Source organism: Monodon monoceros, unplaced genomic scaffold, assembly GCF_005190385.1.
Source record: "Monodon monoceros isolate NGI ecotype Baffin Bay Population unplaced genomic scaffold, NGI_Narwhal_1 Super_Scaffold_22, whole genome shotgun sequence".
In the NCBI taxonomy this organism is placed as follows: Eukaryota; Metazoa; Chordata; class Mammalia; order Artiodactyla; family Monodontidae; genus Monodon; species Monodon monoceros.
Window position 1 is genome coordinate 97,172,741 of NW_021703779.1, and position 21,858 is coordinate 97,194,598.

Consider the following 21,858-nt stretch of genomic DNA (forward strand, 5'->3'; position numbering starts at 1 on the left):
ATGACTTGGGCAAATTAGTAGCCAAGATGAAATTAGATCCGGTGTCCCATTACTCTCTCTTGTTGTGTCCCTTCATCTATGCTGTGTTTCTTTCACTTTGTCACACTTAACTCTCTAGTACTGAGCTCTCTTTTAACTTTTTAAAGAAAGTGGGAGAAATAGACTGGTATATGCATAGGAGAAGGTGTATTGAAACCCACGAATTTCACTCATCAAAAATTGCTAAAATCCTGCCACAGTGCCATGTGGATTACTTTGTTCTTTTTAGCAGCTGCAGATGTTGTTGCTGGATTGATTTCTGCATATGAACACTTTACTAATCAAGTGTTTGATATATGGCCTTTTGTAAGTTCAAAGCAAAAAAAACTTGAAGATGTGCCCTAGGGGAATCAAGTGCTTTACCTCAAAGGAAATATTAGTGGTTTTCAGAAGTGTTGGGTAGTTTGGTGATGATGCTTTAAAAGTATAGATATTTTAATTGATAGATTAAAAATATGGTAATCTATGTTTAAGAATATTTGACTCTAAAATCATATACTTCATTAAAAGTAAACATAACAATATCATCAGCTTTCAATGTATTGGTTTCATACAGGGGATTTAATATTTTAATAAGAGCTTTTATGATCAGTTCCCTGACCTCATCTCTCATTTTCTCCTTTGCTCACTCTGCTGAAGTCATACTGGATCTTTGCTGTCCCCAAAACACACCAGACACTCTTCCACATCAGAGACTTGGCATTTGCTATTTCCTCTACCTAAAATTCCCACCCCCACCCCCGATAGCCATATGATGTGCTTTCTTTCCTCACATAAGTCTTCATTCAAATATAACCTCATCAAAGTGGCTGTCCTTGAGCATTCTATCTAAATAGCACCCCCACCACCACCCACATCCCCACCTGTCACTATAACGGAGGGTTCCTCAACTTCAACGTTGACATATTGGGCCACACAATTCTGTGGAAGGAGGGTCATATGCATTGTAGGATATTTAGCAGCATCCCTGGCATCTATGTACTGGATGCGAGGAGCATCTTCCCCACCCCCAGCTGTGTGTGCTAATCAAAAACGTCTCCAGACATTTCTGAATATTCCCTGGGGGGCAAAATAGCCCCTAGTCTAACCCCTAACCCCTCTTTATTTTTCTTCATAGCACTTACGCCATATTACATTATGTTTATAATCATACCTTATGTTATATGTTATTTGCTTATTAGTTGTCATTAGAATGTGAGCTTTTGTACAGCAGGACTTTCTTTCATTGATTGCAGTATCCCCAATCCCAGGAACAGTATCTGGTACAGTTTTTAAGCAGTAATATATCAAATAGATTAACTTCATAGTACATTTTCTTGAATGGTGTTGTGTTCATCTTGAGTCATTTCTCTATTCAGATTGCTTCCCTTTATTATAATTAAATTTATATATGAAAATCAGTGGAGGACCTAAGGAATAAAAAGCATTTTTGAACAATAAGTATTTGAAATTGCTGTTGAAAGTCCAACTTTCTTTCCAAAAAAAAATATACCCAAGTGATTATAACCCTCAGGACATAGCCCTCTTTTCCAATAAATTAACTTTTCATCATTGATCAGTTTTTTTTCCCCATTTTTAACAGTTTCAGAATAAAGCTCATTAGCACTTAGATACAGTGTTAAGTTATGAAAGCACAAAAATTTTAAAGTTATCTATACATTTGCATTACTCATGACTGCATTTATTTTTATGAACTCTATATTTGTTTTGGCTAAACGTTTATTTACATTAACTCTTGAAAAAATTGGCACTGAAGATGGTATTGTAATTTCAGATGTACTATGTAATATAATCAGCATTAATTCATAAACTGTTCTATTAGACTAAGGGGAGAATAAGGGGCATAAAACTTCTAAATAGCTACAGTAGAAATTGTTTTATGCCATGGCAGTGTTTTATTGGTGTATAATATATTAATTGTTTAATTTTTAAAGTCCTGTCAGCTTTATGATTTAATAATAATTTTATTCAGCAACTATGCTTTCTTAAAATTAGGGATGCTATTTTTAAGTAAAGCTACTTATACACTGTTTAAAACATTAAAAACATGATGTAAACCATGCCCTTTCAGTTAAAATTTGCATTTCCCTTTCAAACAGCCTGAGGTAACAAACAATAAGAAAGAAAAACATTGTATTTAGGCGATCTTATGAACTGAGCCTAAAATGAAGAAAAATACTCTAATAGGTTAATTTGTTTCCGTTTTTGCTTGGTCTCCCTTTTTACAAAGATCTCAACAGCAATGGATTCATCTGTGACTATGAACTTCATGAGCTTTTCAAGGAAGCTAATATGCCATTACCGGGATATAAAGTGAGAGAAATTATTCAAAAACTCATGCTGGATGGTGACAGGAATAAAGATGGGAAGATAAGTTTTGACGAATTTGTTTATGTAAGTATGTGAAAACCTACCATTATTAGAAGTGATGATTGCTCCTTTGTCTTGTGGGGTCTTTTAGTAGTAAGTCCTATTAAGTTCCTAAATATATCATAGTAGTACTGTTATAACTAATAAAATTTCTCTCACCCCACCCACTACATTTAGTTCATTCTTTTAGCCATTAGAATATCTTAACAAAAGAATCAAGAAAAGAACACTGACAGAATCAAAGATATAACGCTCTACTCACTGTGTAAGGTGAACAGTCTCCTTTGGGGGCATAATTAAAGGGCATTTTTCAAGGTGTGAAATGACATCCTCCAAGTGCTTTTTCTATCGGGAACAGTGTACTCCCAAATTTTAACAATACACCCTGACTCACAGTCTTGGATGCTTCCTGAGTTGAACTTTCTGATTAAAAAGATGTTTGCTACTCTTGTGGTAGTAGTATTTAACTGTACCGTTTTCCCTAGGATGGTGATTTTGATAATTAAAAGTTAGAAGCACATCTTTTCGGTCCATTGGAAGAGGCACTTAAAATTCTTGTTTTCTTCTCTAGTATCATCAAATAGTCTTCAAGGTTAGGGGCTGATTTCTTAATTCTTCTACCCCCAAGCACCTAGTGTTCCATACTCAGTGCGTAGAGAGTGTATGTGTGGTACTCACTATTGAAGCCTAATGCGTTTAGCTGCTAGCTAGCAGGGTCAAGATTTTTCTAGACATACGGCATTTTCCATCCATATTCATTAACAAGGTATTTGAGATATATATTAAAGAATAGCTGTTGCCTCTCCCCTCAGTTAAGGACACTTAAGATTTTATTGTTTTTATTTATTATTCATTTAAGGCTGAGTTTGACTAGATCGAATTTGGCATTCCTTATATATATTGCAGATAGGTAATTAGTGCCTAATACTTATCACAAACTTTCTAGCACTCCTATCCTTTTCCACGTTTGTTTTTGCCCCAAGACACCTGAAATGATAGCATATACTCCCATCAGTAACCATAGCTCAGTAAAGGAGGTGAAATTCTGATATGTTTTTTCCAACTAGAATTAACCCCTTTAGAGCACCTTGAGTTCCAGAAGCAAATTGACTAAGTAGTGGTGTCTACTCAACTGATAGCATTTGCCTGGGGGTGGGGCAGGGCAGGGCGTGGCTGGGAGGAGGGGAGTGTTACTTTTTTTAAAAATGCAGACATATTTCATAACTATAATGCTATAGTTCTTGCCATCTCCTTTTGAAATACTGATCTCCTCCCCACCATTTTTTGTCTCCAGTTATTGCCAAAGCCTTTTGTTTCGAATCCTATGTTCAATAGTAAGTTGCAATTGACTTGCAATATGAGCGCTTGCATGTCCTCTGATGTATGACTTGCCTCCCTTGTAACTGCATGTTTAATTGTGAGTTTAAAGCAGCTTAAGAGCAGTAGATAACTATGATCACTTATTTTTGATATAATTTTCTGCTCAGAATTTTTTAATCTACTAAAAAGAGCAGACTTAAATAATCAAGATTTGCAGTGTGCCAGTATTTTGAAGGACACAGTTATGAAATTGTCTGAGAAAAATCATCTTAGGGAAATACTTAATTCTGTATATTTTGAAACGTTGCTGATTCCACACAGCTGTTTGTGGCTCTTAAGTGAAGGCTGTGATTACCCTAGTATTTTCTTAAAAAGTGAATAACAGGCATAATAATTTTGGCATCACCAGGGATTTTTTAAAAAAATAAAATACTAATGAGGACCTTGTTGGTGAAAATGTATATTTTAGAATTGGAAGAAATCAATATGTTTATACTCCTTCATTTTTCAAATTAAAAAAACCTGGGTTCCTGAAAAAGGAAGTGACTTGCCCAACATTACACAGGGGACTAGTGGCTTTTTTCCGGTTACCTCCCTTCTATTCAAGAAATTTGAAATCTGAAGGACAGTAAAATAACCCACCTGAAGTTTCAGAATGATACCACCATGACTGTACTGAAAGAAAGATGGGTATGTAACCAACCAAATGTCTGTCCACTCCCATCTGCCTTGTCATCAATGAAACATCTTACAAATTGTCAGACAAAGTATGGGTAGATCCTAGTTACCTGAGAAAGAGGAAGCACATTATTCCTGTCAGGGATTAACATAAGGAAATAGAAGTAAACATGTTCTTGCATGTTAGATTTTTGGTTTTTATTTTAAATTGCTACCTAAGAGGTGTTCATTGCAAACCAGGCTACAAACAACATGTTTATATTAATTTTGGAGAAGAATATATATATATGGCAGAAAAGAGCCCCCAAATCATATGTAAACTTCACGTGTTAAAATTAAATATATTAACTGATCTTATTTCTTCTAAGTATTTCAAAACTAAATTACTGGATTTTTATACTTCCGAGGTAATAGTGGGGTTTTTGTTTGTTTGTTTGTTTGTTTTGCGGTACGCGGGCCTCTCACTGTTGCGGCCTCTCCCCTTGCGGAGCACAGGCTCCGGACGCGCAGGCTCAGCGGCCATGGCTCACGGGCCCAGCCGCTCCGCAGCACGTGGGATCCTCCCGGACCGGGGCACGAACCCACGTCCCCCGCATCGGCAGGCGGACTCTCAACCACTGCACCACCAGGGAATCCCAATAGTGGGGTTTTTTACTTCACCTGTAAAAAGATTGGTATGGCGATAAGTTCTTTCAGCAGAGAAATCTGCATTAAACTCTTATTTTCACAGTGAGAACCTTGCTCTTACATAATGGTAATAAGTTATTGACCTGTTTTAGAACTTTTACTAATATTACCGACCTCATAGGATTAAGTAGCTTCATATAAGTAAAGTGCTTAGAACCATACCCGGTATATAGCAAATGCTATACAGGTGTTAGTTGTTGGTAGTTATTTCTATTTATTAAAAAGGCAGTGTTCTTTTCCTATTATTACTAAGTTTAGGCCTACAACAGATTCCCCGAAAAGTAAAAATTCAAACCTGCTGCGTTGGAAACAAGCCTCAAACACTGGAAGCCAGTCAGTATTTTTTTGCAATTCATTCTAAAATCTTTCCTTCTTAAGTCCTGTGCCTCTGCATTGCTTTGGTTTGGCCACTAGTGCTGATCTAGGAAGGTGATGACACTTTTGAAAGGAATAAGAAACATATACATTTCATAAAAGAGACTGGAAAAGATATATAGAACCAGAGTGAGCAGTGTACACCGCGAGTTTGTTCACACATGATAAAGCAAGTCCCTCCTCATGGAGGGAAAACAGCATGAAACAGTGAGCTCATTAGTATCACCACGGGCAGCTTTGAAAAGATTCATTGACAACTCTCCAGCACAGTAGTTGGCCTGGTGCTGTCTCTGATTTCAGAGATTCTTGTTAAGCCAAGGCTTATACTCAAATTGCTTTATCATCCACTCGACTGATTCCTTTACTAAAGTAGAAAATAAAATGCAAATTCTCACGTAGTGAATCAGTTTAACAGATACATAAATCTTCAACTATCACTTATCTTTTAACATTTTTTTAAACCTAAAGAACAGAGGAAAATACTATGAAACTGAAAATTTGAGCCTGGCTGGAAGAATTTATTTTAAAATATTTAGAAAAGGAAGGTCATGTAACTTTTGTAAGACAATTGAAAATTAACTCATTTAATTGCAACTTTGCATTCAACATGTTATTCCCAAGCATCAAGAGTTTAAGTAGAGCTATGTAAGTAATTGCGTTAGAATATTGTACAGTAGACATTCTTCTTTAAAAGTTATTATTATTTGTATTGTTCCTCTTTTCCATGATGTTTACAAAGTTTTTCAGCTGAAATAGTGATCATGGAAACAACCTAATTTTTAGAAGCTAATGATCCTTAAGGCAAAAATAGTGTGATAAGAAAAATAACTTTTCATATGTCATTCTGAGGGTAGTAGCTTCGAGGCAATCACATTTTGGAGATTTTTGTCGTTCCAGTGATTTATGGTATCTCAGTCAGGAGAAGCACACAGTTTTTATTTTAATTTACTACACAGTGTTATACTAAATGAAGTAAAGTTCAGAATGAGGTAGAATAGTAAATATTGTTTTTCCACTGAGCAGATACGTATAGTTATCAACGAGGGAGCTGTGGGAACAAAATGCATCACAGTTAAGATTGCTACATTCACAAGTAACCATTTTGTTGTCTAATCTTGGCTTGGAAGGTAAGGTAAATTAAATGAAATTACAGGTGGAATCAGTGTGAGTAAAAATAATTTTAATAATTTGAAATTACCCAGAGTACATGAGTCAGTTCCACATTATGGATACTTAACAGGAGTCAGTATAATGGCCAGAGAGGAGGAAGAGTGATTTCATTGGTTGTGTGTAATATTTAGAGTAGTCAGTGTGTGTGTGTCTATATACATATACAGACATAGACACATGCACACACATTCTGAGTCTACCTCTGAAATTACAGGCATAGCACAAAATCACAGCTATGGAAATTGAGTAAGCTTGATTTTGTAAAACTTAACTGCTTACTAACTATTTTCCTAAATAAAATTGGGTTTATAAGTCCAAGGAAGGCCAGGATTTCAGGACGGTAACAGGAAAAGATGACTTTGTGATGGGGCTACAGCAACTTTCCTACCAGTTAGAAAGAGTCTGTCTCAGTTGATTAATTACAAAAAGATGCTCTCCTGGAGAGACTAAATGTAAAAAGGCACTCCTCTTTCTGCCTGCCACAGTCTTGCACAAGACACCAGGCCTGCTTGGGGGAGCATGGGCTGGATTTCAGCTTCTACTCATGCCTGCTCTCATAGACACAGCCTGAACTGCTAAATACGGTGGCCCTGTTCTATGACCTTCAAACATAGGCTACCCCCTCCTGAGGTGTGTTTGTGAGTATGTACTTGTCAGTAATGCTAAAGGCCTTTGGGTTATCTTCTGTTTGCTCAGCAACTTTTCCATTAGGGCTGTAAGTTTCTTTCGGTAAGTCTATTGTGTTCTAAACATGTTTTAAAGAAGTTTTTATGAAAATGCTACATCTTGCTCTTGTTTTTCTGGCAGTGGCTAATTTAGCCATGCACATTGGTAGCTCAGGAACAAATTGGAGATTAGGTAAGTTCCAGTATTTCAGACATGTATAGGCAGACCTTTGGAATATCCGGTCATTCAGTCAAGCGGTTAGAGTAGGGTATGAAATTTGCTTCGTTACAGCCTGCTTTTGTACAATTAGAATGTACAGGTTAATTTCATTAGCCATGTGCCTTATTGTGAAGAGAAGCTTGATCACTGAAAAGCCTCTTTTCTGGGTTTATTCTTTTTTTTTTTGTCTGCGTGTGCAGACAAAAGTTGGGTCTTAGTTGCTGCACACAGGCTTTCTCTAGATGCAGCGAGCAGGGGCTACTCTTCGTTGCAGTGCGCGGGCTTCTCATTGCAGTGGCTTCTCTCGTTGCGGAGCACGGGCTCTGGGCACACAGGCTTCAGTAGTTGTGGCTCTCGGGCTCAGTAGTTGTGGCTTGTGGGCTCTAGGGTGCAGGCTCAGTCGTTGTGGCGCACGGGCTTAGTTGCTCTGCGGCATGTGGGATCTTCCCAGAGCAGGGCTCAAGCCCGTGTCCCCTGCATTGGCAGGCGGATTCTTAACCACTGCGCCACCAGGGAAGCCCCAAAATTTTCATCTTTCTTTGCACTATGAATCGTGCTTAAAGAAGGGGGAATCCTTCAGTCTTTTCTCTCCAGGAAAGGAACAAAGCCTTCCTTGTTCTAGAAAATTAACAGATTTACCTGTGCCTTTGAACAACACTAGTTTTTGGCTTAAAACGGATTCAGCGCATGTGGCCCTTGATGTTTTTGACAAGTGTGCGCAGTTGACCTCTGGCACTTCATTTTTGGTAGCAGTATTGAAGTACTTGTTTAGCATCTTAAAACTCAAGCCTAGTTTGCCTTATCTTTTAACACTTATCACCTATGGGGGAAAATGTAGGTTACCACAATATAAAAGAAGATAAATATGCTTATGGTTGTACCTGATTGAAAATTGTGAATCAACAACATATTTTCGTTACTAGATTTTCCAAGAGGTAAAAAGCAGCGATATTGCCAAAACCTTCCGCAAAGCAATCAATAGGAAAGAAGGGATCTGTGCTCTGGGAGGAACTTCAGAGCTGTCCAGTGAAGGAACGCAGCATTCTTACTCAGGTAAATAGTTTCACATGTGTTAGGTGAACACAGTGAACTAAGTAGGTTGCCTGCTATAATGTCAAGGAGGGGCTCTAGAAATACATTGCCTCCTATTTAAGAATACAGTCGAAGTCGTTGTGACCTATATTTGGACTTGGGACTAATACTTCCCATAAAGGCATTACAGGTATTTATTGTACGGCTTTGTTAGCTTGTAAGAGCCATGATACAATACGTGCACAGATAGGCTTTATTACAGCAGAGCCCTACAGTAATATAAATAGAATTTTTAAAGAATTTTGTAACTAACTTCTAAGGATCAGTTAACCCTGCTCTATTCTTTTTGTTTATTTTATAGCTCCTAATAGCCACTGTGTTGCATTCGCTTGTCTGGGTTTCCAAAGAGGATAACAACAGGCTTGTGATACATTAACATACAGCTCTCCTGAACAACTATTTCTGGCTTTAGAGTCAAATATTTAACCTAGAGTATGAACTAATGTCTTCTTATTCCACATTTTAGAGGAAGAAAAATATGCTTTCGTTAACTGGATAAACAAAGCTTTGGAAAATGATCCAGATTGCCGACATGTCATACCAATGAACCCAAATACCGATGACCTGTTCAAAGCTGTTGGTGATGGAATTGTGCTTTGGTAAGATTTCCAAAAATAGTCTTCCATGTAATTGACATAGTTGTTTCTGGATGCTTGATGGGTTCATCTTGGGGAATAGCCAGAATTGAAATTTGTCTAGGTTCTGCTCATTTCATCTCTAGGCCTGTCCGTGAAAGTACCACCAAAGGTAAATCTAAAACTCAGTCATTTAGACCAGAGACCTCTTCCTAGAGAAGCTCTCAGCTTCCAATTTCTTCTCACCACTGAGTAAGCTAAACAATACAACTTAGTTGAACTTTTTATGTCAGCATCTCTTTATTCTCAAGTACCATAGGTTCCAAAAGAGAAAAACAGGCCACTCGTCACTTTTCACCCTCCAATTACTTATTTCTGAAAAATGCATTTGTCCCTCCTGCTGCCCCAGACCCAACAGTATCTTGGCAGAAATGATATAAGATTATCAACAGTTTGTCAGTGAATGCAACTCTTTTTTGAGGCAGTGGCGTACAGTGGTTAAGAGCATGCTCCATAATCAGTCTGCCCGGTTCCTATTCAGGCTCTGCCACTCAGCAGCTATGTATCAATAGCTGCAATCAAGGTACTGACCCCTTTGAACCTTCCTGCACTGTTGGTGGGAATGTAAGCTGGTGCAGCCACTATGGAGAATACTATGGAGGTTCCTTAAAAAACTAAAAATAGAGTTGCCATATGATCCAGCAGTCCCACTCCTGGACATATGTCTGGAGAAAACTGTAAGTCAAAAAGATGCATGCACCCCAATGTTCACAGCAGCACTATTTACAATAGCCAAGACATGGAAGCAACCTAAATGTCCATCAACAGAGGAATGGATACAGAAGATGTGGTACATATACACAATGGAGTACTACTCAGCCATAAAAAAGAATGAAATTATGCCATTTGCAGCAACATGGATGGACCTAGAGATTGTCATACTGAGTGAAGTAAGTCAGACAGAGAAAGTCAGATACCACATGATATCGCTTATATGTGGAATCTTAAAAAAAATGATACAAATGAACTTATGTACAAAATAGAAACAGACTCACAGACATAGAAAATAAACTTATGGTTACCAAAGGGGAAAGGGGGAGAAAGAGATAAATTAGGAGTTTTGCATTAGCAGATACACACTATATATAAAATACACTATATATAAAATAGATAAACAATAAGGTCCTACCATATAGCACAGGGAACTATATTTAATATCCTGTAATAAACCATAATAGGGAAGAATTTTTTTTAATAAATAAAAGGTACTTGATCACTTTGCATTTCAGGATCCATCCATTATGATCCCCATATTATTGTACTTGCCTCACAGGGCTGTTGTGAGCTTTAAGTGACTATATATAGAGCACTTAGAACAGCGCAATGGGTATATTTCTGATGACAGTGTACAATATATAAAATTCTTTTTTCTTTCAATAAGGTCATTTTGGTTGTTTGAAAAGCTGATTTTAAAAATGTGAAATATCCCCTTACTTGCCACTTACAGGCTGGAAAGAGATATTCCCGATATGTTTTAATATAGAGACTCATATGGTACTATTTATTTAATATTTAAATTTTGCATGGAAAGAAGCATGGTTTTCCCTATGCAGAATAACTTGTTTTAGGGCAGTATTATAAACATCTAAGATGTTAGAGTCTAACTCCAAATTTTACCAAATGACATTCTTCCTAAGTCAGATTCTAACCTAATTAAGATAACTTTTCTTTCTCTCTGTATTATCACTGTATTTCCAGCACCAAATATAGTAGCTGGTACATCATCTAGGCACTCAATAAGTATTTGGTGAATGAAAGAATCTCATGCTCAACTAATTTTACCTCTTTGTAGATAAATGGTCGTTTTAATTGTGCATTGTGTAATCTAGAAGAGAGATTCAGTTTCAATGTGCGATATTATCTGTTTTTAATATTTATTCAATAAAGTTTTTTTTAATATCCGAGTAATTCATTCTTCTAAAAGAATGTGGAAGTTACAAAAAATTAAATAAGACAGTATACCCTAATGCCCAACTCAGAAATACTCAACTACTGTAAATACTTTGGTCTTTTTTATTTGCATTTTTATATGTATAGTTTTTTTGAGATCAACATGATAAAAGTCATATGTTGCTTTTTTTTTCAGATTATATGAGAGACATGTTATAATAAGCCTTACAGTATTTGTGTATATTAAAGATTATTTTAAAATAAGTCAACTCATTTCAAAATTTGTTTCAGTAAAATGATCAACCTTTCAGTTCCTGATACAATTGATGAGAGAGCAATCAACAAGAAGAAACTTACACCCTTCATCATTCAGGTATGCACCATTCTCCCCTCCTTCCATGAAACTACTGTTTGAGGACCTGTTCTACAGACCATAGGCTGTGCACTTTTCATCTTCTCATTTAATTCTTATAACAAGTCTGAGTTGAGGATTGTTTTCCAGATTTCATAGAAAAGAGAAACTGAGACTCAGAAAGGCTTCTGAGCTGTACTGACGTTGCTGCTGGAAGTAAAGTTCAAATCCAGGTCTAACTGCGAAGCCCTGTGTTCTTTTCATTGCATTTTGTGTTCAAACATACAGAAATAAGCAAAAACATTTAAGCTCTTAATTAATTAGCATGCTTAAAGAACAAAGGGCTTTTATTTTCCATTTAGTGAGTATTAGACTGTTAGATAGCAAAATTCCCTCAGGCAAGAGCATCTCGGGATATGGAGATTGAGAACTTCTAGAACTCTCAGATGTATTCAATAGACCTCTCATTTAGGCATTTTTAGAAATACGACACTTAACCCATATGGATATCCTTACTCTAGTAACTCAGCCTTTCCCTTTAGTGTCAGTGTCCTTAAGAAGGGACCAAATAAAAATACCGAGTTAACTTCCCCTGTAAATCTGAAAAAGACAATAACAATGAGGCTAGATTTGTTTTAGCTATGCTTTTTTTTTTAATATTTATTTATTTAGGCGGCACCAGGTCTTAGTTGCGGCACGTAGGAACTTCATTGAGACATGTTTAGTTGTGGCACGTGGGTTTCTTAGTTGTGGCATGCAGACTCGTAGTTGTGGCATGCATGTGGGATCTAGTTCCCCAACCAGGGATCAAACCCGGGCCCCCTACATTGGGAGCGCAGAGTCTTACCCACTGGACCACCAGGGAAGTCCCTAGCTATGCTTTTAACACCAAAGCCTGGATATTGCTTTCTGTGGATCACGTATGGGTAAAATTAAGACATAATTTCCTTGCTGAGTGTTATTTTCAGTGAAGGGAGAAATAGACTTCAAAAACGCAGAAAGGTCAAGAAGCAAGTGTTGTAAATTGGCTGTCTTGCAGGAAAACTTGAACTTGGCACTGAACTCTGCTTCTGCCATTGGGTGTCACGTTGTGAATATTGGTGCAGAAGATTTGCGGGCTGGGAAACCTCATCTGGTTTTGGGACTGCTTTGGCAGATCATTAAGATCGGTTTGTTTGCTGACATTGAATTAAGCAGGAATGAAGGTAATGGAACACAGTCATAATTTTGAAAGTCGTTTATTGGTTATATTTTTCTAGTCATGCAGACTGTCATGCTTTCACTTAATTGAGGTGATTAGATGATAACTAGAATTAAACATAAGGTAATGTTATAGTGTTATTCAGGAAAATAGCCTAATTATAACTTTCTTCTTTAGTAGTAATTAACATTTGTCTGGCACTTTAGAATTCATTGTACAATAAAGGCACGAAAGCACAGAGAGTTTAAGGAACTTGCCCAAAGTCCCCAAGCTTAATATGTATTCTTTTCTGCTCTGACCACACAGTCCCCACCCCATCACCACCCTCAGCTCCACTGCTGCACACCATCTCCTATTATTTTCCATACCTTTTCTATTCTATCATAGATTTAGGCCTCTTCAAAACTATTCTAAATTGCCCCTGGTGGTCTCATGTTTCCTGAATTAGCAGAAGCATCATTCTTATAGGATAGGTTTTGATATCACATCATAGACTTCTAGGATATATAAGCATATGCAATACAATTGTCCTGGGGTGCTCGGAAGTACTACATTATCCTCTCCTTTTGAAGTTTAAAATATTAAGCATCACTCCAAATATTCACATTTTCTTCTGGAAATCACCATATCAATCCTCAGTTACTTTGGGGGAAGAATATATACTGGGGGTTCTCAGTATTTCAGGGTCTCACAATGCCTGGCAGCAGTCTTATTTTGCACATTTATCCAAAACTTTATTACACTTACACTTTCAATCCACTCAAAGGGGCCTATATTTAAACAAATAAGATTTTTCTAATTGCTGGCCTCTTCTGAGCAGAGGCTTCTGCACAAGTAAGAATGTTGCCTCTGCCCTTGCTTAAATCCCTCAGTGCCAGAGTGACATGGCATGAAGCAGAGTCCATGAAAGATGAAATTTGCCTGTTAGAGGTATCGCTTAGACCTCTTTGGAAGTCAGGCAGTTTCAGTCTTGTTCAATATAAATCTCCTTTTATCTTATGGGAGGTAGTTATTGCATAAGGACTACACAACTTCTTCATAAAAGAGTGCTTGAATTTAGACAGTGCTCTGTACAGACACCCAAGCTTCTACCTCTTACCTCTGGGAATATTTATCAAAAAACCCTTGGCTTCTTCTAGGCATTCAATTCAACAACAAAAAATTATTGAGCAGCCTTTTACATGTTAGATGCTATAGAAAATGTAAAGTTGAATTCTATTCCTTTAAAAGTAGGTTTAACACTTCAAGAGTTAATTAGTTATGCTTAAATATAAATACCTTAGGGTTTGTATACTCGTTTAATCAAAAGGTTAAGTAAAGGGCTCCCAAATTTTAAACATACTCCCCCAAGTCTCTGATTTTAATATTATTTAAGAACAGTTTATGTAAATATATGACATAATGTGAAAATGTTCAACTTAAAAGCTAGAACATTTGGTATTTGGAATGTGATGAATAATAAAGAATATGTTATAATATATATTTGCTGTGTATTCTCATAATACAGTGTTTCTATCTGTATCATAATTATCTACTTTTATTTATCTTTGTTATTAGACTGTGAGTACCTGAAAACCAGGCACCAGGTCACAGTACTTTTAGTACCTCTCTTACTTACTTAATAGAGTGTCAAAAGACTCAATAAACTTGTAATAACTGTTACATGGAATATATTGGTTGTGGGTTTTTTCCTTATAGCCTTGGCTGCTTTACTTCGAGACGGTGAGACCTTGGAGGAGCTTATGAAATTATCTCCAGAAGAGCTTCTGCTTAGATGGGCAAACTTTCATTTGGAAAACTCAGGCTGGCAGAAAATCAACAATTTTAGTGCTGACATCAAGGTAACTGTGCAGTTATCGACAATTTGGGGGAATATAATGACTCGGGAGATTTCATGCCAGCTTAAAGGAGGGGGTCATTCCTATGAGTTTATCACCCAGCCTTGTTGCCTCTTGGCCCTGACGGTAGATTTCAGTAGAGAGATGGAGCCAAGTAAGGAGCACTAGCGCCAAGTCTAGCTTTCATTTTGCGGAAAGGGGTAAAAAGTATTATGTTATAGTCCTAACATTTTCTATTCTACCTACTGTTCAACATGGAGTATGAAAGGACAGGCAGTCATGACTCTTCTGTTGCTAACTGCCTTTCCCAGGCCTCAGTGTACCTTTTAGTAAAGACCTGGAAGAGAAAGGGCCTCAGGGTTCCCTGTCCCCTTCTGTCATGTGCTCCCTCCTTCAGGCACTGAGTTCTTGAGGGTAGTTACATACTTTTATTTATGTCTGTGTCTCCTACCTCAGCCCCCGCCCTTGCATTACCGCCCTCCTACTAAAGCCCACCTCTAACACAACACCTGGCACATAAAGACCCACAAAGATTTCTTGCGTTGAGTTGAATTTTGGCACTCACTGCTCACCACGAGCACTAGGGAAAACTCGCAAGGGCGGGAGACATCGGTAGCATTCATTTACCACACGTTGCCTCTGGCATCTCGGGGAGACAGGGCCAAAATCACCAGGGCAGATATCTTGGCATTCTCATTAACCAACTCGACTCTCCAAAATCCAGATGTTGGAACACAGGGAACAAACTCAAGGATCTTCACCAGATGTCACTGGCCAATAGGGCTGTGAAAATAGTCTGTGACCACATCAGTTTATTCAGTGGTGAGAGAAAGTAATGGGATATATTTGCATTACTGATTTCATCAGTGAAAATTAAGGATGGCCCCAAAATTATAAAACCAACTGACCCCACCTCTTCTTTTAATTTATGCAACATGCTTAGCCAGCTGTATTTTGCTTTACACATTAGATACGTTCCCCAAAACCATTCATAAATGTATTTTATGTTCGGAGCACATAATTTAAATGTATAAAAGGGAATCTTATATACAAATGAATATTTTTTTAAAAAATATTCTGCTTTGAATATTTTTAAAAAGCAGAGGATTGTTAGGTAATGTATGTTCAAGTTCAGATTTTCACCTGTACAGCCCCTTTTCAGGGTAGTAAGTACAGATTCTGTGGGTTCTGCTCTTTACCTGTCTTTCTCAAGTACATAGGGTTAGATTACGAATTGTTTCTGCACCTTTAGTAGGTAATTGTAAGCGAAAGCACTTTCACAAGTGTAATGCACTACTCCTTGGAAGGAGATAACCCCTATGCCCACTAATGGTATGATCTGGGTTTGCATTCCATGAATTGCTCTGAAGTGGCTTTCACTCACCTGATTCTCCCCAATCTTAGAATCGTTTCTGGCGAGTGTATCAAACTTACTGGGGTGGCTCATTTAAGATGCAGCTCTCCGGGCAGCTCCCAGAGATCTGTGCTTGGTAGGTCTGAGGTTGGATCCAGCAATCTCCATATTGAACAACTTCTCCAGGGGATTAGGCTGCACATAATCCATAGGGCTTTCCACAAGAAGCATTCCTTTATAATCTGTCTGGACCGTCAAGGCCTAGTAATAGAAAACTATCATAGCTGGGAAGGTGATCTTCAAATATATATAACATGATTAAGGAATCTTCACTCCAGTTCCTGTCCTCTGGTACAATTTGACACGTGTGTTGAAGAACCTCATAAGTGTTTGCACTTGGTACAGTGGTTTTCACGTTTTGTTCTGTGCAGTGTCCACACAGCCTGCATTCACCCAGCGCACACCCCGTATGAGCAATGCCATTTTGTTTTAGGTATTGGGATTCCAAGTGAAAGTGTTCAAGTGATGAAAGAGTTCAGGGGCTTAAAACAAAGAGAAGCTTGTTTGGTTAAATATATTCAGATAATTAAGGGTTTAATGTTATTTCACCACCTCAAGTGTTACTCATTTTAAAATTTTTGTCATTTAAATACATCTTTAACACAGCTAATCTCTTCTCCATACCTTATGGTATATACATATTGTGCTTTGTAACGATGTAACCTGTTTATTTTTTCTTTCCCTATGCTTCCTGGATTTCTCCTGTCCTACTTTTTTCTCTTGCTTGTTTTATCTATCAAGCTTATTGACTTCAGTAACTCAGTGAAGGTACAGAACTAGTTATGTGTTTACTAGAATTATTGTATTGATGACTTCAATAAATTGTAAAGTCATGACAAAATCCAGTTCATCCATATTCAAGGCAGACCTAAGGCCAGAAAAGTGGACTTTTCTGGGGAAAGGAGCTGTTAAATTAGAAGATAGAGATTTGTGTTGTACATTCTCACAAAATCCGATGCAAGTATCCTTCCAAACATGGGACAGTAGGTTACATTCATTCTTTATAAATGTGATCTCACTGACATTTTCAATTCATTTGTAGGATTCCAAAGCCTATTTTCATCTTCTCAATCAAATTGCACCAAAAGGACAAAAGGAAGGTGAACCACGGATAGATATTAACATGTCAGGTTTCAATGTAAGTATAGGTGTTCTTTTGAATTCTACAAGCTTACAAAGTTGTTGTCAATTTCTTATAAATAACAGGAATTTTTATAATTGCATGTTGTGGTGTTGACAATTTTAAGCATTATTTTAAAATTTATTACTGTAGGTGTAATTCAGAGGCAGAAAGACGCTTTGATTTATGTTAACAGTTTATTAGTGAGTTCTGTAATTATGGTGGCATTGGTTCATATGGATGGCATAAAATATTCAAAGCAAGTGTGGGGAAATAAGCACTAGAGACTAACCTTTTCCAAGTGTTTGGATTACAATTACAGTGATAGATTTAATGACTACATATTCATATATGCATCTGTAATATTCCTGTGTTGAGAGTAACGTGAATATGTTTACAAACTCCTGATCCCTGAAATCCAGTTTGGGGAATTACTGTCACGGAACATGTTCCCTGATTACATCACTTATCTGTTCAATGACCTTGGACAAGTTCCTTCCTGAAATTGGATTTCACTTTGTTCATACATGAAGTAAAGGGTTGGCCTAGACTATTTAGTCCCAACTTTCTAGGATCCTGTTGTTGCTAATACTCATTAGATATGGAATGTATTCTACTGGTTTTTAAAAATCCACATTTCTAGCATATTTCACAGTAGGATTGAGTGGATTACACTGGCTAAACCATTTATGCTGCCCTTATCAGAACTGAATTTGTAACTGACTTTGTAGTGCTTATATTTCTGTTTTTAACTGTGAAATTCTTCAGTTCAGGTCACTCTTGGCACGAACAAGGGGCCCTCTTGTGCACTAAGGGAGCTGTCTCTATCACTCCTCCCTAGTTGATCTTAAAGCACTCCCTTCATTGTCTCTTACCTCCTCAGAATCCTTCAAGGTTTCCCCGTTGACTCTAGAGTTCAATCCGAAATGTTCTGCTGATCATGTAAGGCCCTGCTATACCAGTGCAATTTCCCACTACTCTGTACCCACCACACACACACTCATTTTACCTCTGAGCCTTTCCTCTTGCTTTTCCCCTTGTTTCTCAGTGTCCTTCATCTTTTTCAGTCTTACATCTTCTTTAGGGGTATATATATATATATATATATATATATATATATATATATATATCCATCCATCACCACATCAAGTTTTCTCATGATCCTTTGTAATTCCTCCCTGCCCCCATACTCCTCCATCCCAGGCAACCACTGATTTACTTTCTTTCAGTTTAGTTTGAATTTTTGAGAATTTTATAGAATCATACAGTATGTATTCTTATTTTATCTAGCTTCTTTCACTCAGCATAATTATTTTGAGATTCATCCATGTTGTTGCATGTATCATAAATTCATTCCTATTTTATTGCTGAATAATAGTCCAGTGAATGGATATACTATAATTTGTTACCCATTCACCTGTTGATGAACATTTGAATTGTTTCCAGTTTGGGGCTATTACAAATACAGCTGCTCTGAACATTCATATACAAGTCTTTGTATGCATATACGCATTCATTTATCTTGGGTAAATACCTAGGAGTGGAATGGCTGGGTAGTATGGTATGTGTGTGTTTAACTTTTTTAAGCAGCTGCCAAGTTGTTTTCCAAAGTAGTTGTACCTTTGCACGTTGCCGCCAGCAGGACATGAAAGTCCCAGTACGTCCACATGCTCACTGACACCTTAGTGTGGTTAAACATGAATCATTTTAACAGGTGTAGAGGTGTCTCATTGTGATTTTAATTTGCATTTCCCTAATGACAAGTGATGTTGAACATCTTTTCACGTAGTTATTTGCCATCCATATATCTTTGTTTAAACACTTTACCCATTTTAATTGCATTGTTTGTTTTCTTCTTGTCAAGTTTTGAGTGTTTTATATATTTTGAATACAAGTCCTTTATTGGATATGTGATTTGCAAATATTTAGTCCCAGTGTTTTTCAAAGAACAGACGTTGTTAATTTTGACAAAGTCAGATTTAGTTATTTTTTTCTCTTACGAATCATGCTTTTGGTGTTGTATCTAAAAACTTTTAGCCTAACACAAGGTCACAAGCATTTCTCCTTATGTTTTCTCCTAGAGGTTTTATAGTTTGGGGTTTTACATTTAGTTTTACATTTGGGTTTTAGATTTATAGTGTTGGGTTTATACATTTGTGTATGTGTGTTTGGGGTTAATTTTGAATATGATGTGAGGTATGGGCTGAAGTTCTTTTTTGCATATGTATATTTTTTATTTGATTATTTTTTGTTTCACTATCCTACAATGTATTTAACTTTGAATTTTTTACATTTTGGGCTATTTTAAAGCTTCCTTCTATTCCAATATTATCAATGCTTTTTGTTTAGGAATGCCAAGATGATCAACAAATAAGGGATTTTAAAATAAAGATGGTAAATAGCATAAACCAGAGGCATTAAAGTAACAACTGATAGGTTACAAGAAATAAAATAGGCTCTGTGAGAAGAAGTCACTAGGCTCACAGAGAGTCCTGAAGAAAGGCTGAATCCCACTCAATTGCCCATCTGCTCGTGGTTACTGATTGCTCTGCAGATGGTAACAGAGAAGGGTAACACAATAAATACACATTGTTCTGGAGTCCCAGACAGTCAAGGCACCTCACTGGAGATTAAAAAACTAAAGATACCACCACCCATTAAAGACAGAGTTAAGACTCTCAAAGTATACAATCTGCATGCACCGTGTTGGTTTAGAAGTAACATTCCTCAAGTTCCCTTTCTCTCTTTTTTCCTCCCAGTTATAAAATCCCTTTTCTTTTCACATGACACTGTTTTCCAGAAGAGCTACTTTTGCCCTGGGGTAGACTGGGGTGGAGATGTCTGTTGTAGCTGCCAAGAACAGTCTGGAGGGCAGGTCACTAGAAAGGAATAATCCAAAAGCAACTGTTTCTCCTGCAGCTCCAGGAGGAGGAACTTTTATTGGTGGGAGGTGGGAATGGTGAGCACCTGGGAAACTATTTTTACATTGGTCTGAAATCATCAGATCTATAACTTAAAAATCTTCACCAAACCATACGTTAGTCAAGAGATCAGCATGCATCTTTCCAGAAGAAAAAAAAGGCAAAATGGAGAAGAAGAAAAGTTAGGAGTCCTAGGAATTAGTTGAAAGTAAGTATTTTTTTTTTACAGAAATGGACAACTTTGCTTCCCAGGTGGAAAAGTAAAATAAAACAAACAAAAAATAGTTGAAGAGAAAAACTACGATTTAAAATATGCAATTTAAACTTGAAATAGAATTATCGGAACCTGGTGTCCCTGATTATTATTTTTAAAATATTTTCTCATAATTCCATCATCTTTTTCAGCCTTACACCTTCTTTAGGGCTTAATTTAAAAATCTGAACAGGTTTTGCTCTTTTCTTGATGAATTTTGCCATGAGAGATGTAATCTCAATTGAGTTAAATGTATTCTGTCCTTAGATATACGATCTGGTGCCATCTAGGGTATTTTCAAGGTACTGCGTATCCAGCACAGCCAACTTTTTTTTCTTTTTTTTTTTTTTGCGTTCAAAACAATAAGTACCACATATTGACTAAGAGAAAACAGAATTGTATACCAAGCCTACCATTGTAGGAAAACATTTCTATGTTTTTAGTATGGTCTTTTTAAAAATGTCTTCTTATTTTACTTCAACAGGAAACAGATGATTTGAAGAGAGCCGAGAGCATGCTTCAACAAGCAGACAAATTAGGTTGCAGACAGTTTGTTACCCCTGCTGATGTCGTCAGTGGAAACCCCAAACTGAACTTAGCCTTTGTGGCTAACCTGTTTAATAAATACCCGGCACTAACTAAGCCAGAGAACCAGGATATTGACTGGACTCTATTAGAAGGTAACTAAAGGTTTCTTAAGTTATGTTTGGGACTACAGAGTAGAAATACATAGGCCACAGTGATTTCATAATCTTGACTTTAATAAGTTTCCTTATCCCCCTTAGCAACCGTCTGCTAGAAGTAGTCCCAAGGGCTGAGTAAAAAGTGGCAGCTGATAGAAAGGAATGATACAAGGGAACTTTTAAAGTAAGCTAGCCTAGGGTCACTTAATTTAAGGCCACTTAGTAAACCAATGTTTTATTTTAATATTTTAGAATTAGGTCACTTTTTAAACCTCTCACCAGAAAAATGCCTATATGCATAAAATTTACACACATTTGCACAAAATTTATAAATTTACAATACTTATGTTTCATTCTTCCAGTCAGACTAACTGAAACTGGCCCCAGTTCCTTTCACACTTAACCTACTCAAAAAATAATAATAATGCATGGTAATTATTCGTTTAAGTTCAGGAAAGGCAGAGTTTACCTTTGCCAGATTATATATGCATGAAGTATAAGTACTTAAAAATTAACAAATGTAAATAGTAGTTCATTGCATGTCTACTATCATTACTATAAAATCTTTAAATTTTATGCTTTTGAAGTTTCAAATAATTTGTTGCTCTAATATAGGCATGTAAAAGGAGTACATATATGTAGTTTAGTATTTGTTAAATGGGTAGAGGGAAGATGTAGGTTAATATGAGTATAGAGGTTTATGTGATATGACCCTAGCAAATTTTTAAAATAAAAACTAAACTGATAACATCAGTTACTTTAGAGGTATGGGGATTTGGGGAGATACTGGAGAAGGATTAGACAGAGGAGGAGATTTTAAAAACTTCATACACCTCTAAATTGCTTAACTGGTTATTAATAAGGTTGTATTCTTTACTTTTAAAATAAATTCATCCAGTTTAAAAAAGAAGCATGTATCTAGAGAGAATGTATCT

The 21,858-nt window shown here is 36.8% G+C and overlaps 1 protein-coding gene across 2 annotated transcripts in view; it reads left to right on the top strand.

Annotated features, from left to right (window-relative positions):
• The window catches only part of PLS3 (plastin 3), a 90,144-nt gene that overhangs the window by 62,552 nt on the left and 5,734 nt on the right, over nucleotides 1-21,858 (top strand). For both annotated transcript variants that reach the window (XM_029240939.1, XM_029240940.1), the window contains exons 3-10: nucleotides 2,270-2,433; nucleotides 8,448-8,577; nucleotides 9,083-9,215; nucleotides 11,433-11,514; nucleotides 12,533-12,698; nucleotides 14,393-14,535; nucleotides 16,989-17,084; nucleotides 20,725-20,920. In XM_029240939.1, the coding sequence (XP_029096772.1) occupies nucleotides 2,270-2,433; nucleotides 8,448-8,577; nucleotides 9,083-9,215; nucleotides 11,433-11,514; nucleotides 12,533-12,698; nucleotides 14,393-14,535; nucleotides 16,989-17,084; nucleotides 20,725-20,920 (1,110 nt within the window). The remainder of the gene's footprint in view (nucleotides 1-2,269; nucleotides 2,434-8,447; nucleotides 8,578-9,082; nucleotides 9,216-11,432; nucleotides 11,515-12,532; nucleotides 12,699-14,392; nucleotides 14,536-16,988; nucleotides 17,085-20,724; nucleotides 20,921-21,858) is intronic.